The following is a 15,739-nucleotide window of genomic DNA, read 5'->3' as shown; positions in this document are numbered from 1 at the left end:
CAGTGGTGAACGTGAGCTCAATTTCAATGTTTAAGAGAAGTTTGGATAGGTGCATGGATAGTAAGGGTATGGAGGACTATGGTCCCGGTGCAGATCATTGGGAATAGCCAGCTTAACTGGCGTTTGGCATTGACTAGATGGGCCAAAGGGCCTGTCTAGTCAGTTGGACTTCTCTATGATTGTAGACTCCTACACTCAGCCAGAATATGGAGGGACTATCAAAATATGTCACTAAACAGCCATTCTGGAGATTTTTCCCCTCCCCTCTTCTTCAATTCTCCACTCTGGCCTCACCTCCTCTCCTCACCTACCTAACACCTCCACCCCGCCCCCATGTCCTCCTTGCCCTTCTCCCTTGCTTCATTCTCCTCTCCTATTAGCTTCCTTCTTCTCCAGCCCTTTATCTTTTCCACCTATTACCTCACAGATCCTTACTTCATCCCCCCCCCCCATCCACTTGACTTTACACATCACCCTCTAGGCCTGTCCTCCTTCCCTCTCCCTCACCTTCTTATTCTGGCATCTTCCCCCCTTCCTTTCCAGTCCTGATGAAGGGTCTCTGCCTGAAATATCAATAGTTTATTAATTTCCATAGATGATGCCTGATCTGCTGAGTTCCTCCAGCATTTTGCTTGCGTTGCACTAAACATTCAAATTCAGATGATGGCTCAGGATATAAGATTAAAGGATTATGTATTATTGTGAAATGCCAGCCTAAATGAACATGCAAATCTTTCGCTAATTAAAAGAGGTTTTGCTTAAACTTTGTGAAATCCAGGAATTAAATGAATTCCAACCAGTTTCAGACAAATATTGGAATATTGCTACCAGCTAATCCCTCAATATTACAGAAAACCTGCAGTCCAGACTGCTCACAGTCACTGCGGTGTACACCCAGGTGCGCTGTTTCGTGACCATGGAGAGCTGGTTGCATCACCATCTGCTACAGAGGCGTCACTGCACAGGATTGGAAAAAGCTGCCGAAAGTTGTAAACTCAGTCAGCTCCATCATGGACACCAGCCTCCCCACCAGAGGACATCACCAGGAGATGCCTCAAAACAGGCAGTGTCCACCATTATGGACCGTCCTCAGCCAGGGCGCACCCTCTTCTCATTGCTCCCATAGGGATGGTAAAGGAGCCTGAAGGCACACACTCAACGGTTCAGAAACAACTTCTTCCCCTCCACCATCAGATTCCCTCAATATTACCTCAAGTTGCAGTCCACTTGACTCAGATTCACCGTGGTTTACTGTAATTACAAAGGGAAAGACTAGAGCCACAACTTGGCATATGGTGGAGCAAGTTTTTTATTACCAGCTTGATGGATTGTCGGATGCAACATCACAAATAGAAAACGCCTTCCAGCACTGTCACCTATACACAACCTGGAGACGGGGTAGAAAGTGCAAGGAACAGAGGCTGGCTGACTGTTATTCAAGTTCATTGTTATTTACCCGTATACTGTACATGTATACCACCAAATGGAAGAATGTTCCTCCAAAATGCAACTTGAAACATCACCTGTTTCTGTCTTTTGATGTTGACAGACCTGCTGACAGTTTCCACCATGGATTGACCTAGCAATATATTGTGATCTCTCTCAAGTTGCTCAGAACTCTGCTGTTAGTAATGGATGGTCCAACACTTGCGTTTGGTGTTTTAATCTCAGATGCCTAAAGGAACAGCCTGAAAGGAGGATGGTGGGCACGGGACTAACAACCCCATCCCGTAAAAACCAGGAGCCACAGAAACACCAGCAGAAGCTCCAAACTCCTCACCCCAGGAGAGGAAGGATCTTCGATGGGCTGCACTTTGAAAGACCGAAAGACTGGCCCAGGACAGGGGACTCTGGCACGCAGCTGTTATTAGCCTATACCTCAGTAGGCGTGATGGGCTTAAGTCAACACACACTTAAACCACGAAGTTAAATGAGAACTTACCTTGCTTGCTTTCAAAATTTTAATCGGTTCTTCATAAACTGTGTCTCTATTTTTCTCCAAAAATCCTTCACATTGATACAACACCTAAAACAAAAACAATAACAATATTTTAGAGATTACAATGGCTAAATCTAGCAGACAATAATTTCAAATGTTATAGCTCCCAAATTTAAGCAAGCTGATAAAATGGTACCTGCTGCTAATACAAATGCTCTGTTGAGTGAAAAATGCAGGGCTATGTAGGATGAAAGGGTAAGACTGATCTTAGCAGGTTCAAAGATCACTACAGACCCTTCAGCCCATGATGCGGGTGCTGACCCATGTTCTATATCAGAAGGAGCAGTCTATGACTGCAGGCAATAGAATCTTATTTTAAATGCATCATCACACTGAATTTGCAAAACGTAGCAATTAACTATGTAATACTCAAAACAACAATACATTCTCAAAGCAGAAATAGATGTGTGATGTCATGGTGGCTAGCGTGGCACTGTAACAGCCTAGGGTGTCGGAGTTCTGAGTTCAATTCTGGCGCAGTCTGTAAGGAGTTTGTACGCTCACTGTGTGAGCACGTGGGTTTCCTCCTGGTATTCTGGTTTCTTCCCACTGTTGAAAGACATACCAGTTAGCAGGTTAATTGACCATGGTAAAATTATCCTGCGGTTAGGCGAGTGTTAAATTGGTGGGATGCTGGGCAGCCTGGCCTGAAGGACTTATTCTGCACTGCCTCTCTACAGTAAAAATTATCTGTGTAATAATCCGTGTAAGTCTCAAGTCCAATGAAAACAAGAGATGCCAATATTTAATTTGTAGTGTCAAATCACACCAGTTTTATTAAAATTAAATTTAGAATGTTCAGGATTCTTCAAATTCTCTCATCTCGGAAGCCCAGAAAATGTGAACTTTCACATTTGTAACCTGTGTTGATTGCATTTATTTAGGTTTTTTGTCACAGTTAATTTAAGTCCAGAGGTAGAATTTAAAAATCAGTGACATACATTATCAGCAAAATGATGAATGATGAAAGCAGAATTTGACATCCTGGGTTTCTGGAAGTAGCGACTTGCTTGCTGATGCCGATCAAAGAGCTTCTGGGCCCACTTCTCATCCGTTCCTTTAGGCATCTTCAAATTAAACACAAGTGTTAGACCATTAATTACGAACTGAAGAGCTATCAGCAACTCGAGAGAGGTCACAATGTCCTGCTTGGTCAATCCATGAAAGACCCAACGATGCTGGAAACACTGCGCAGACCAGTCAGCATCAAAAGGCAGGACAGAGGTAATGTTTCAAATCACTTAGCAAAGCCGTGCATCCAACTTCAAACCAACTGCTGCTTGCAAGTTACATGAAGAACAGCACACTGGTTCGTGTTTAAAGATTCAAAGTAGCTTTACTATCAAAGTATATAAGCAGGATACAACTCTGACATTAGTCCTCCCACAGACAGCCATGAAACCAAGAAGCACCATGGAACCCAAAGAAACCAAACACCGAATGCGTGAAAAAAGAACAAATCACACAAACAGCAAAACGCAAGCAACTCACAGAATATTAAACATCACCGCAGATTCCTCTAAATGGTCCAGTTTCAGTTCACTTCAGTGCTGTGTGGTTTATTGACTCCAGGCCACAGAGCTAGTTTGCACCGAAGCACCCCAATCAAAAATCGCACAAAATAGCAAATAAAACGTAACCAGAATCCAGAAACAAGCAAAATGAACCACAGGGTCCTCCAAAAATGAGTCACAGCCAATCAAATCTTGCAGCATGGGATCCAAGACTCCTACACCTTCCTCCAGCTAAAAGCTTAACTTGTTAAAAGTTTAACTTTATCACTGACCACACATACACACACACACACACACACACACTCACACACACACACACACATTTGGTTAGCTCAACATTTAACCCAGCAACTGTAAAGGGGACATAATAATTGTTACTCCAGATTCGATGCAGCACAAAAAAAACAATATAAATACACAAGATAGCTAGTATACATAAAGCATCTGTAGATCAGGTGACTGACAGGAAATGATAAAGTAGTGGTGGTTGGGGGTGTGGAAGGGTGGGTTCGTGGGAGAAAGTGTTGATCAGCCTTACTGCTTGGGGCAAGTAACTGTTTTTGAGTCTGGTGGTCCTGGTGTGGATGCTACATAGTCTCCTCCCTGATGGGAGTGGGACAAACAGTCCATGAGCAGGGTAGATAGGATCCTTCATGATGGCCCTTTTCTGTATAAATGTCATTACTGCATTTTATTTCCAATACATAAAGGATTACATTTTTACAACTCACTAAGCTGGCAATCAGCTTTTTCCAATTAGCTTCTCTAAGTCAGAGATAGAAATGGTAATGATGATGCACATTGCTATCTTCAACTTCTGGTTCAGAACGGTGAGAAATGCAGCTCCTCAGAAGGAAGCTATCAGCTATCAAGCCCACTTGCAGCATTGGTATGTTCACCTTCACTGCAGATTCAGCCAGGTGTAAAGTTTCAACATTGGTACGTTGTTGTATTGTGTGTGTCTGGACTTGAGCACCAGGTTCAGGGACAGTTATCACCATACAGCCACAAGGCTCCCGAACCGGTGTGGATAATTTCACTCACCTCAACACGGAACAGACTCCACAACCTATGGACTCACTTTCAAGGACTTTACAACTTATGTTCTCAATGTTGTTTGTACATTTATTATTATTTAACAGTTTGTCCCTCACCAAGTTCAGCAACAGGTATCATCACCCGACAAACATTCGACTCTAGCTTGAGACACTTGTTGATATCGTGGACTCTGACTTGTGAGGTCAAGAGAGTGGAACCACCCCAGTGCAACAGCTTTTCCTCCTGCACAGGTCTCCTGTCATCGTCAGACCCAGTGGACAACCACCACCGTCAGGCTCCTGAATCGATGTGGATAACTTCAATAACCACTGATAGAATCAGAACCAATTCTACACCAACAAACTCACCCTTCAAAGTTCAAAGTAAATTTATAAGAATACTTGCAACTATCGTTTGCACTCCACAGAACGTTGCCAATTATCACCAGCGCCATCTTGATATATATATTAATATTATCACTGAAGTCATTTTAAAATATATACTCAATACAACTTTAACTTTACAGTTTGCATTTTTCTCATTGTTTGTCAATCTGTTATGCACGATTTTTTCAAGAAAATCTATTGCACTTCCTTTGTCCTCCCCCAGCCCAACCTATTAATGCCTGAAAGAAAATGCATCTCAGGGTGGTACATGGTAACGCAAACGTACATACTTCAACAATGAATTTGCTTTGAACCTCCAAGAGGTCTCCAGGTTGCTTTGCAAGCAAAGACTGTTAAATACCCCAAGGTATGACTTGGTCCACCCCGGCCCCAAGCGTCCTTGTACATGTGGACCATGTAGTGACACAAAATGGTCTTCTGATCAGTATTATTAGAAGCAAAGGAGATTATTCCAGGTGGCCTCCACTTATGGACACATTGAGGAAATAATTGCTCCTAATTATTCATGCTCATTACTTCATCTTTTTGCTCATTCTATAGTTCTCACCTCTACCTGAACCACAAGAGTTCTGACTTGTGCTTCAAGTCTGCAGCCCTCAGTAAAACAACGTGCACCTTTATGGTCAGCATGGTAACAATATTAATTGGTCTTTCACCTTTTGAGCAAAGCTCAAAGTAAATATGAAGAGAGTACAGTACACCATAAGTGCACATCTCCTGGCACTGTCGGTAAGGAGTTTATACTTCGTTCTCCCCGTGACCGCATGTGGGTTTCCTCTGGGTGCTCCGGTTTCCTCCCACAGTCCAAAGGCGTACCGGTTGGTAGGTTACTTGGTCATTGTAAGTTGTCCGTGATTACACTAGGGTTAAACCAGGGGGTTGTCGGGTGGCGCAGCTCGAAGGGCTAGAAAGGCCTGTTCCGCATTGTATCTCAATAAACAAACTACCCCAGGATTTGTCTTCTTGAGGGCATTTGCTGTGGAACAAAGAAATACAATAGAATCCATGGGGAAAAATAACAGACAACTAATGTGCAAAAGGCAGCAAACTGTGCAAATAAAAACAAAAAAAAACTGACAGCACAAGTTGCAGAAAGTTATGGAATCAGATAGGTGATGGAATCAGTACGGACTTGACATGATTCTGAGTAATTAAAGATGGGAGGTCCTGATGGCTTAAGACCATAAGATATAGGAGCAGAATTAGGGTATTTCATCAACGCTGATCCAATTTTCCTCTCAGCTCCAATCTTCTGCCCTTTCCTTGTAATTCTTCATGCCCTGACCAATCAAGAAACTACCAACTTCTGCCTTAAATATACATAAAGACTTGGCCTTCACAGCTGCCTATGGCAAAGAATTCCAGAGATTTCTAAAAGAAATTCTGAGGCTGTGTCCTCTGGTCTTAAACTCTCCCACCATAGGAAACATCCTCTCCACATCCACTCTATCAAGGCCATTCACCCTTCAATAGGTTTCAGTGAGGTCACCCCTCATTCCTCTGGCCCAGAGTCAAACACTCTTCATATGACAAGCTGTTCAAACCTCGAATAATTTTCATGAACCTCCAGTTTCAGCACATCTTTTCTAAGGGGCCCAAAACTGCTCTCACTACTCTGAGGCCTTACCAGTGCCTTATAAAGTTTGAACATGTCATCATTGCATTTATATTCTAGTCCTCTTGAAACGAATGCCAATATTGCATCTGCCTTCCTCACCACAGACTCAACCTGCAAATTAACCTGCACAAGGATTTCCAAAGCCCTTCGCATTTCACTTTTTGTATGTTCTCTCCATTTAGAAAATAGTCAACCCTTTCATTTCTTCTTCCAAAGTGCATGACCATATAATTCCCGATACTGTATTCCATCTGCCATTTCTTTGCCCATTCTCCAAATCTGTCTAAGTCCTTCTGTAGTCTCTCTGCTTCCTTAAAACTACCTGCCCCTCCACCTATTTTCATATCATCTGCAAACTTTACAACAAAGCTATTAATTCCATCATCCAAATCACTGACATATAACACAAAAAGAACCTGTCCCAACACAGACCCCTGTGGAACACCACTAGTCACTGGCAGCCAGACAGAAAAGGCTCCCTTCATTCCCACTCTTTGCCTCCTGCCAATCAGCCACTGCTTTATCCGTGCTAGAATCTTTCCAGTAATACCATGGGCTCGTAGCTTGTTAAGCAGCCTCATGTGTGGCACCTTGTCAATTTCCTTCTGAATATTCAAGTACACAACATCCACCGATTCACCTTTGTCTATCCTGTTTGTTATTTCTTCAAAGAATTCCAACAGATATGTCAGGCAAGATTTTCCCTTGAGGAAGCCATGATGACCTCAACCTATTTTATCATGTGCCTCCAAGTACCCTGAGACATCATCCTTAACAATTGACTCAATATCTTCCCAACCACTGAGGTCAGACTAACTGGCCTATTGTTTCCGTTCTTCTCTCCCTCTCCCTTCTTGAAAAGTGGAGTGACATTTTCCAGTTTCCGGAATCATTCCAGAATCTAGTGATTCTTGAAAGATCATTACTAATGCCTCCAGAATCTCATCTGCCACCTCTTTCAGAACTCTGGGGTGTACACCATCTGTTCCAGGTGACTTATCTACCTTCAGACCTTTCAGTTTCCCAAGTACAGTCTCTCTAATAATGGCAACTTCACACACTTCATGACCCCTGACACCTGGAACTTCCACCATACCAGTGTCTTTCACAGTGAAGACTGATGCAAAATATTTATTCAGCTTGTCCACCATTTCCTTGTCCCCCATTACTACCTCTTCAGTATCGTTTTCCAGCTGTACGGTATCCACTCTCGCCTCACTTTTACACTATTGTAACTGAAGAAATTTTTGGTGTCTGTTAATATCATTGGCTAGCTTACTTTCGTATTCCATCTTTACCTTCTTAATGACTTTTTTAGTCAATCTTTTTTAAAAAGCTTCTCAATCATCTAACTTTCCATTAATTTTTGCTCTATTATATGCCCTGTCTTTAGCTTTGATGTTGTCTTTGACTTCTCTTGTTAACCAATGTTGTGTCGTCTTTCCTTTAGAAAACTTCTTCCTCTTTGGGATGTATATATCCTGCGCCTTCTGAATTGCTTCCAGAAATTCCAGCCATTGCTGCTTTGCCGTCATCCCTGCCAGTGTTCTTTTCCTTTCAATTCTGGCCAACTCCCCTCTCAAGTCTCTGCAATTCCCTTTACTCCACTGTAATACAGATACAAATTTCTTCTTGAATTTCAGTGTGAATTTGATCATACTATAATCACTTGCTGCCAAGGGTTCTTTTACCTCAAGGTCTCCAACTGATTCTGGTTCATTGCACAACACCTAATCCAGAATAGCTGATCCACTAGTGGGCTCAACCATAAACTGCTCCAAAAAGCCATCTTGTAGGCACTCTAAAAATTCCCCCTCGGAATCCAGCACCAATCTGATTTTCCCAATTTACCTGCACATTGAAGTCCCCCATGATTATGGTAACATTGCCCTTTTGGCATGCATTTTCTATCTCCCATTGCAATTTGTAGTCCACATGCTTACTACTGTTTGGAGGTCTGCATACAACTGCCATCAGCGTCTTTTTATCCTTGCAGTTCCTTGGCTCAAACTACAATGATTCAACACCTTCTAACCCTAAGTCACCTCTTTTTAATGATTTGATTTCATTTTTTACCAACAGAGCAATGCCAGCCTGTCTTTTCGATACAATATGCATTCTTGGACATTAAGCTCTCAGCTACAAATCTTCTTTCAGCCGTGATTCAGTGATGCCTACAATATCATAGCTACTATTCTGCAACTGTGCTATGTTCATCTACCTTATTCCACATACTGCATACATTCAGATACAACATCTTCAGCCCTGTATTCACACTTTTCAATTTTGTCACGCCATGCTCAACCTTTTGATTCCCAACTTTGTCTGAAGTCTTACCAACATCTGCCTCTACAACCTCCCCACTAACAGTCCCGGCACTCTAGTTTCTATCCCCCTGCAACTCTAGTTTAAACCCCACCATGCAGCATTAACAACCCTTCCCGCTAGGATATTAGTCCCCCTCAAGTCCAGTTGCAAACTGTCCCTTCTGTACAGGTCCCACCTTTCCTGGAAGTGAGCACAATAATCCGAAAATTTTATGCCCTCCCTCCTACACCAACTCCTTAAACATGTATTAAACTGCATGATCTTCCAACCTCTGGCCTCACTAGCATGTGGCACGGACAGCAATCCTGAGATCACAACGCTGGAGGTCCTGCCCTTTAACTTAGCACCCAACTCTCTGAACTCCCAATGCAGGACCTCATCACTCACCCTACATATGTCATTGGTACCTACGTGGTACCAGTGCTGTTCACCCTCCCACTTAAGAATGCTAAGGACTCGATCTGAGATATCCCGGACCCTGGCACCCAGGAGGCAACATACCATCCAGGAATCTCGCACATGCCCACAGGACCTTCTGTCCGTTCCCATAACTAACGAATCCCCTATTCCCACAACGTGCCTCTTCTGCCCCTTCCCTGAGTATCAGAGGCTGACTCAGTGCTAGAGACCCGACTGCCAGCTTTCCTCTGTTCAGTCATCCCCCTGACAGTATCCTAAGTGATACACCTATTGTTGAGGGGGATGGCCACAGGGGTACTCGGCACTGGCCCTTTCCCCCTTCCCCGTCCTGACTGTCACCCAGTTTTCTGTGCCCCGCACCTTGAGTGGAACTGCTTCTCTACATATCCTATCTATCACCTCTTCAGCCTCACGAACGATCTGGAGTTCATCCAGTTCCAGCTCCAACTCCTAAAACGTAGTTTGTTAGAAGCTGCAGCTGGATGCACTTTTCGCAGTTGTAGTCGTCAGGGACACTGGAGGTCTCCCTGCCTTCCCTCATCCCGCAAGAGGAGCTTTGCATTATCCTGCCTGTCATCTCTACTGTCCTACCTCAGCAAATATAAAGAGAATGAAAAAAAAACTATTTTTCCTTTCCTTATCTTTCTCTGAGTGAAGCCTTGAAGAGCTAAAGCCTTAGATCACCACTCTGTGAGTCACATGGAGAGGATATTGATAGGCTCACAGAGTGCATCACTGATTACATCAACTTCTGTGTGGACTGCAATGTTCCGACAAGAACTGTCCTTTGTTATTCAAATAACAAGCCAAGGGTGACAAAGGACATTAAGGACATCCTGAATGCTAAAAAGAGGGCGTTTAGAGATGGAAATAGGGAGGAGCTGAGGGCAATACAGAGAGACCTGAAAGCCAGGATCAGGGAGGCTAAAGACAGGTCAGGAGGAAGCTTGAGTGGAAACTCCAGCAGAACAACATGAGACAGGTCTGGAGGGGGATGAGGACCATCACTGGGTTCCGGCAAACCAGCAACAGTGGAGCTGAAGGCAGTGTGGACAGGGCCAATGAACTTAACCAGTTCTTTAACAGATTTGACATTGTGGCCCCTGCTCATCCCCCACATGAGCCATCTGTTGTTGGACCCAACCAACACATATTCCACTCTCCCCTCCTACCCTCCTCACAGTCCCCCACCCTGCTCTCATGACTATACCCCTTCCCCGCACGAAACCACCACGGTGGGCTTCACAGCTGAACAGGTGAGAAGACAGCTGAAACGTCTCAACCCAAGCAAGGCTGCAAGACCGGATGGTGTCAGTACCAGGGTGCTCAAAGCCTGTGCCTCTCAGCTATGTGGAGTACTTCGCCATGTATTCAACCTGAGCCTGAGGCTCCGGAGGGTTCCTGTACTGTGGAAGACGTCCTGCCTCGTCCCTGTACCGAAGACGCTGCACCCCAGCGGCCTCAATGACTACAGACCGGTGGCATTGACCTCCCACATCATGAAGACCCTGGAGAATCTCGTTCTGGAGCTGCTCTGGCCTATGGTTAGGCCACACTTAGATCCTCTCCAGTTCGCCTACCAGCCCCGACTAGCAGTTTAGGATGCCTCAAAGTTGCTGGTGAACGCAGCAGGCCAGGCAGCATCTATAGGAAGAGGTGCAGTCGACGTTTCAGGCCGAGACCCTTCGTCAGGACTAACTGAAGGAAGAGTGAGTAAGGGATTTGAAAGTTGGAGGGGTGGGGGGAGATCCAAAATGATAGGAGAAAACAGGAGGGGGAGGGATAGAGCCGAGAGCTGGACAGGTGATAGGCAAAAGGGGATACGAGAGGATCATGGGACAGGAGGTCCGGGAAGAAAGACGGGGGGGGGTGACCCAGAGGATGGGCAAGAGGTATATTCAGAGGGACAGAGGGAGAAAAAGGAGAGTGAGAGAAAGAATGTGTGCATAAAAATGAGTAACAGATGGGGTACGAGGGGGAGGTGGGGCCTTAGCGGAAGTTAAAGAAGTCGATGTTCATGCCATCAGGTCGGAGGCTACCCAGACGGAATATAAGGTGTTGTTCCTCCAACCTGAGTGTGGCTTCATCTCCACAGTAGAAGAGGCCGTGGATAGACATGTCAGAATGGGAATGGGATGTGGAATTAAAATGTGTGGCCACTGGGAGATCCTGCTTTCTCTGGCGGACAGAGCGTAGATGTTCAGCAAAGCGGTCTCCCAGTCTGCGTCGGGTCTCACCAATATATAAAAGGCCACATCGGGAGCACCGGACACAGTATATCACCCCAGTCGACTCACAGGTGAAGTGATGCCTCACCTGGAAGGACTGTTTGGGGCCCTGAATGGTGGTAAGGGAGGAAGTGTAAGGGCATGTGTAGCACTTGTTCCGCTTACACAGCTAAGTGCCAGGAGGGAGATCAGTGGGGAGGGATGGGGGGGGACGAATGGACAAGGGAGTTGTGTAGGGAGCGACCCCTGCAGAATGCAGAGGGGGGGGGAGGGAAAGATGTGCTTAGTGGTGGGATCCCGTTGGAGGTGGCGGAAGTTACGGAGAATAATATGTTGGACCCGGAGGCTGGTGGGGTGGTAGGTGAGGACCAGGGGAACCCTATTCCTAGTGGGGTGGTGGGAGGATGGAGTGAGAGCAGATGTACGTGAAATGGGGGAGATACATTTAAGAGCAGAGTCGATAGTGGAGGAAGGGAAGCCCCTTTCTTTAAAAAAGGAAGACATCTCCCTCGTCCTAGAATGAAAAGCCTCATCCTGAGAGCAGATGCGGCGGAGACGGAGGAATTGCGAGAAGGGGATGGCGTTTTTGCAAGAGACAGGGTGAGAAGAGGAATAGTCCAGATAGCTGTGAGAGTCAGTAGGCTTATAGTAGACATCAGTGGATAAGCTGTCTCCAGAGACAGAGACAGAAAGATCTAGAAAGGGAAGGGAGGTGTCGGAAATGGACCAGGTAAACCTGAGGGCAGGGTGAAAGTTGGAGGCAAAGTTAATAAAGTCAACGAGTTCTGCATGCGTGCAGGAAGCAGCGCCAATGCAGTCGTCGATGTAGCGAAGGAAAAGTGGGGGACAGATACCAGAATAGGCACGGAACATAGATTGTTTCACAAACCCAACAAAAAGGCAGGCATAGCTAGGACCCATACGGGTCTACTACACTGATGTCTACTATAAGCCTACTGACTCTCACAGCTATCTGGACTATTCCTCTTCTCACCCTGTCTCTTGCAAAAACGCCATCCCCTTCTCGCAATTCCTCCGTCTCTGCCGCATCTGCTCTCAGGGTGAGGCTTTTCATTCTAGGACGAGGGAGATGTCTTCCGTTTTTAAAGAAAGGGGCTTCCCTTCCTCCACTATCAACTCTGCTCTTAAATGCATCTCCCCCATTTCACGTACATCTGCTCTCACTCCATCCTCCCACCACCCCACTAGGAATAGGGTTCCCCTGGTCCTCACCTACCACCCCACCAGCCTCCGGGTCCAACATATTATTCTCCGTAACTTCCGCCACCTCCAACGGGATCCCACCACTAAGCACATCTTTCCCTCCCCCCCCTCTCTGCATCCCGCAGGGATCGCTCCCTACACAACTCCCTTGTCCATTCGTCCCCCCCATCCCTCCCCACTGATCTCCCTCCTGGCACTTATCCGTGTAAGCAGAACAAGTGCTACACATGCCCTTACACTTCCTCCCTTACCACCATTCAGGGCCCCAAACAGTCCTTCCAGGTGAGGCATCACTTCACCTGTGAGTCGACTGGGGTGATATACTGCGTCCGGTGCTCCCGATGTGGCCTTTTATATATTGGTGAGACCCGACGCAGACTGGGAGACCGCTTTGCTGAACATCTACGCTCTGTCCGCCAGAGAAAGCAGGATCTCCCAGTGGCCACACATTTTAATTCCACATCCCATTCCCATTCTGACATGTCTGTCCACGGTCTCCTCTACTGTGGAGATGAAGCCACACTCAGGTTGGAGGAACAACACCTTATATTCCGTCTGGGTAGCCTCCGACCTGATGGCATGAACATCGATTTCTCTAACTTCCGCTAAGGCCCCACCTCCCCCTCGTACCCCATCTGTTACTCATTTTTATGCACACATTCTTTCTCTCACTCTCCTTTTTCTCCCTCTGTCCCTCTGAATATACCTCTTGCCCATCCTCTGGGTCACCCCCCCCTTGTTTTTCTTCCCGGACCTCCTGTCCCATGATCCTCTCGTATCCCCTTTTGCCTATCACCTGTCCAGCTCTCGGCTCTATCCCTCCCCCTCCTGTCTTCTCCTATCATTTTGGATCTCCCCCTCCCCCTCCAATTTTCAAATCCCTTACTCACTCTTCCTTCAGTTAGTCCTGACGAAGGGTCTCGGCCTGAAACATCGACTGCACCTCTTCCTATAGATGCTGCTTGGCCTGCTGCGTTCACCAGCAACTTTGATGTATGTTGCTTGAATTTCCAGCATCTGCAGAATTCCTGTTGTTTTAGTTCAGGATGCCATCGTCTACCTGCTGAACCGTGTCTACGCCCACCTGGACAAGCCAGCGAGCACTGTGAGGGTCATGTTTTTTGACTTCTCCAGTGCATTCAACACCATCCGCCCTGCTCTGCTGGGAGAGAAGCTGACAACGATGAAGGTGGATGCTTCCCTGGTATCATGGATTCTTGATTACCTGACTGGCAGACCACAGTACGTGTGCTTGCAACACTGTGTGTCCGACGGAGTGATCAGCAGCACTGGGGCTCCACAGGGGACTGTCTTGTCTCCCTTTCTCTTCACCATTTACACTTCAGACTTCAACTACTGCACAGAGTCTTGTCAGCTTCAGAAGTTTTCAGATGACTCTGCCATAGTTGGATGCATCAGCAAGGGAGATGAAGTTGAGTACAGGGCTACGGTAGGAAACTTTGTCACATGGTGTAAGCAGAATTATCTGCAGCTCAATGTGAAAAAGACTAAGGAGCTGGTGGTAGACCTGAGGACAGCTAAGGTACCAGTGACCCCTGTTTCCATCCAGGGGCTCAGTGTGGACATGGTGGAGGATTACAAATACCTGGGGATACGAATTGACAATAAACTGGACTGGTCAAAGAACACTGAGGCTGTCTACAAGAAGGGTCAGAGCCGTCTCTATTTCCTGAGGAGACTGAGGTCCTTTAACATCTGCCGGACAATGCTGAGGATGTTCTACGAGTCTGTGGTGGCCAGTGCGATCATGTTTGCTGTTGTGTGCTGGGGCAGCAGGCTGAGGGTAGCAGACACCAACAGAAGCAACAAACTCATCCGTAAGGCCAGTGACGTTTTGGGGATGGACCTGGACTCTCTGACGGTGATATCTGAAAAGAGGATGCTGTCTAAGTTGCATGCCACCTTGGACAATGTCTCCCATGCACTACATAATGTACTGGGTGGACACAGGAGTACATTCAGCCAGAGACTCATTCCACCGAGATGCAACACAGAGCGTCATAGGAAGTCATTCCTGCCTGTGGCCATCAAACTTTACAACTCCTCCCTTGGAGGGTCAGACACCCTGAGCCAATAGGCTGGTCCTGGACTTATTTCATAATTTACTGGCATAATTTACATATTACTATTTAACTATTTATGGTTCTATTACTATTTATTATTTATGGTGCAACTGTAACGAAAACCAATCTCCCCCAGGATCAATAAAGTATGACTATGACTATGTCTGACCACTGCTGTGACGATGATCACTGCGCCTGCCCCGTCTTCCTTTAATTTGCTCTTACTAATCAATCCCCAACGCTAATTGGCCACTGTTCAAATCTCTTTTATGCTGCCGCAAACCAGTCCTTCCTTTTATCCTCAGGCAGTAGACCTGAGTGAACTCACCTCCTCTCCAAACTTCTGATGTCCCGACTGGCCACTGGTCAAAGCTCCATAAACAAGCCTCATCACAGACAGAGGGACAGAGGGGACAGAGGGGACAGAGGAGACAGAGGAGACAGAGGAGACAGAGGGGACAGAGGGACAGAGGGACAGAGGGACAGAGGGACAGAGGGACAGAGGGACAGAGGGACAGAGGGACAGAGGGACAGAGGGACAGAGGGACAGAGAGACAGAGAGACAGAGGAGACAGAGAGACAGAGAGACAGAGAGACAGAGAGACAGAGAGACTTCCAGGAGTTCACAATGGACAAAATAGTACAGAACTATTATTGGGTTTCCTGGTAGATAACTTTTTGTAAATATTAATGTTCTTTTCATTGTTTTCCCTAATTTTTGAAGGTTTTTTTTTGATGCACCTAATAAACACCCTCACATTAAACTGCTAAGCGACACCAGCCATTTTCCCACCCCCTGCAGTCACAAACTCACGTATCTAACATGGGAATTCACAGTAAATACAAAGAAATAACATGGAATTGAATTTTTTAAAACTA

General features: G+C 46.0%; 1 protein-coding gene across 1 annotated transcript in view; it reads right to left on the bottom strand.

The window, feature by feature from the left end:
- LOC134337496 (unconventional myosin-Va-like) overlaps positions 1-15,739 on the bottom strand; it is a 175,412-nt gene that overhangs the window by 104,583 nt on the left and 55,090 nt on the right. The window contains exons 13-14 of the mRNA XM_063032562.1: positions 2,941-3,066; positions 1,943-2,026 (exon numbers count right to left, since the gene is read on the bottom strand). Of these exons, the coding sequence (XP_062888632.1) occupies positions 1,943-2,026; positions 2,941-3,066 (210 nt within the window). The remainder of the gene's footprint in view (positions 1-1,942; positions 2,027-2,940; positions 3,067-15,739) is intronic.

This window comes from Mobula hypostoma, chromosome 24, assembly GCF_963921235.1.
Source record: "Mobula hypostoma chromosome 24, sMobHyp1.1, whole genome shotgun sequence".
Lineage (NCBI taxonomy): Eukaryota > Metazoa > Chordata > Chondrichthyes > Myliobatiformes > Myliobatidae > Mobula > Mobula hypostoma.
Note: the sequence above shows the minus strand (reverse complement) of the source record. Positions and strands in the feature narration are given on the sequence as shown.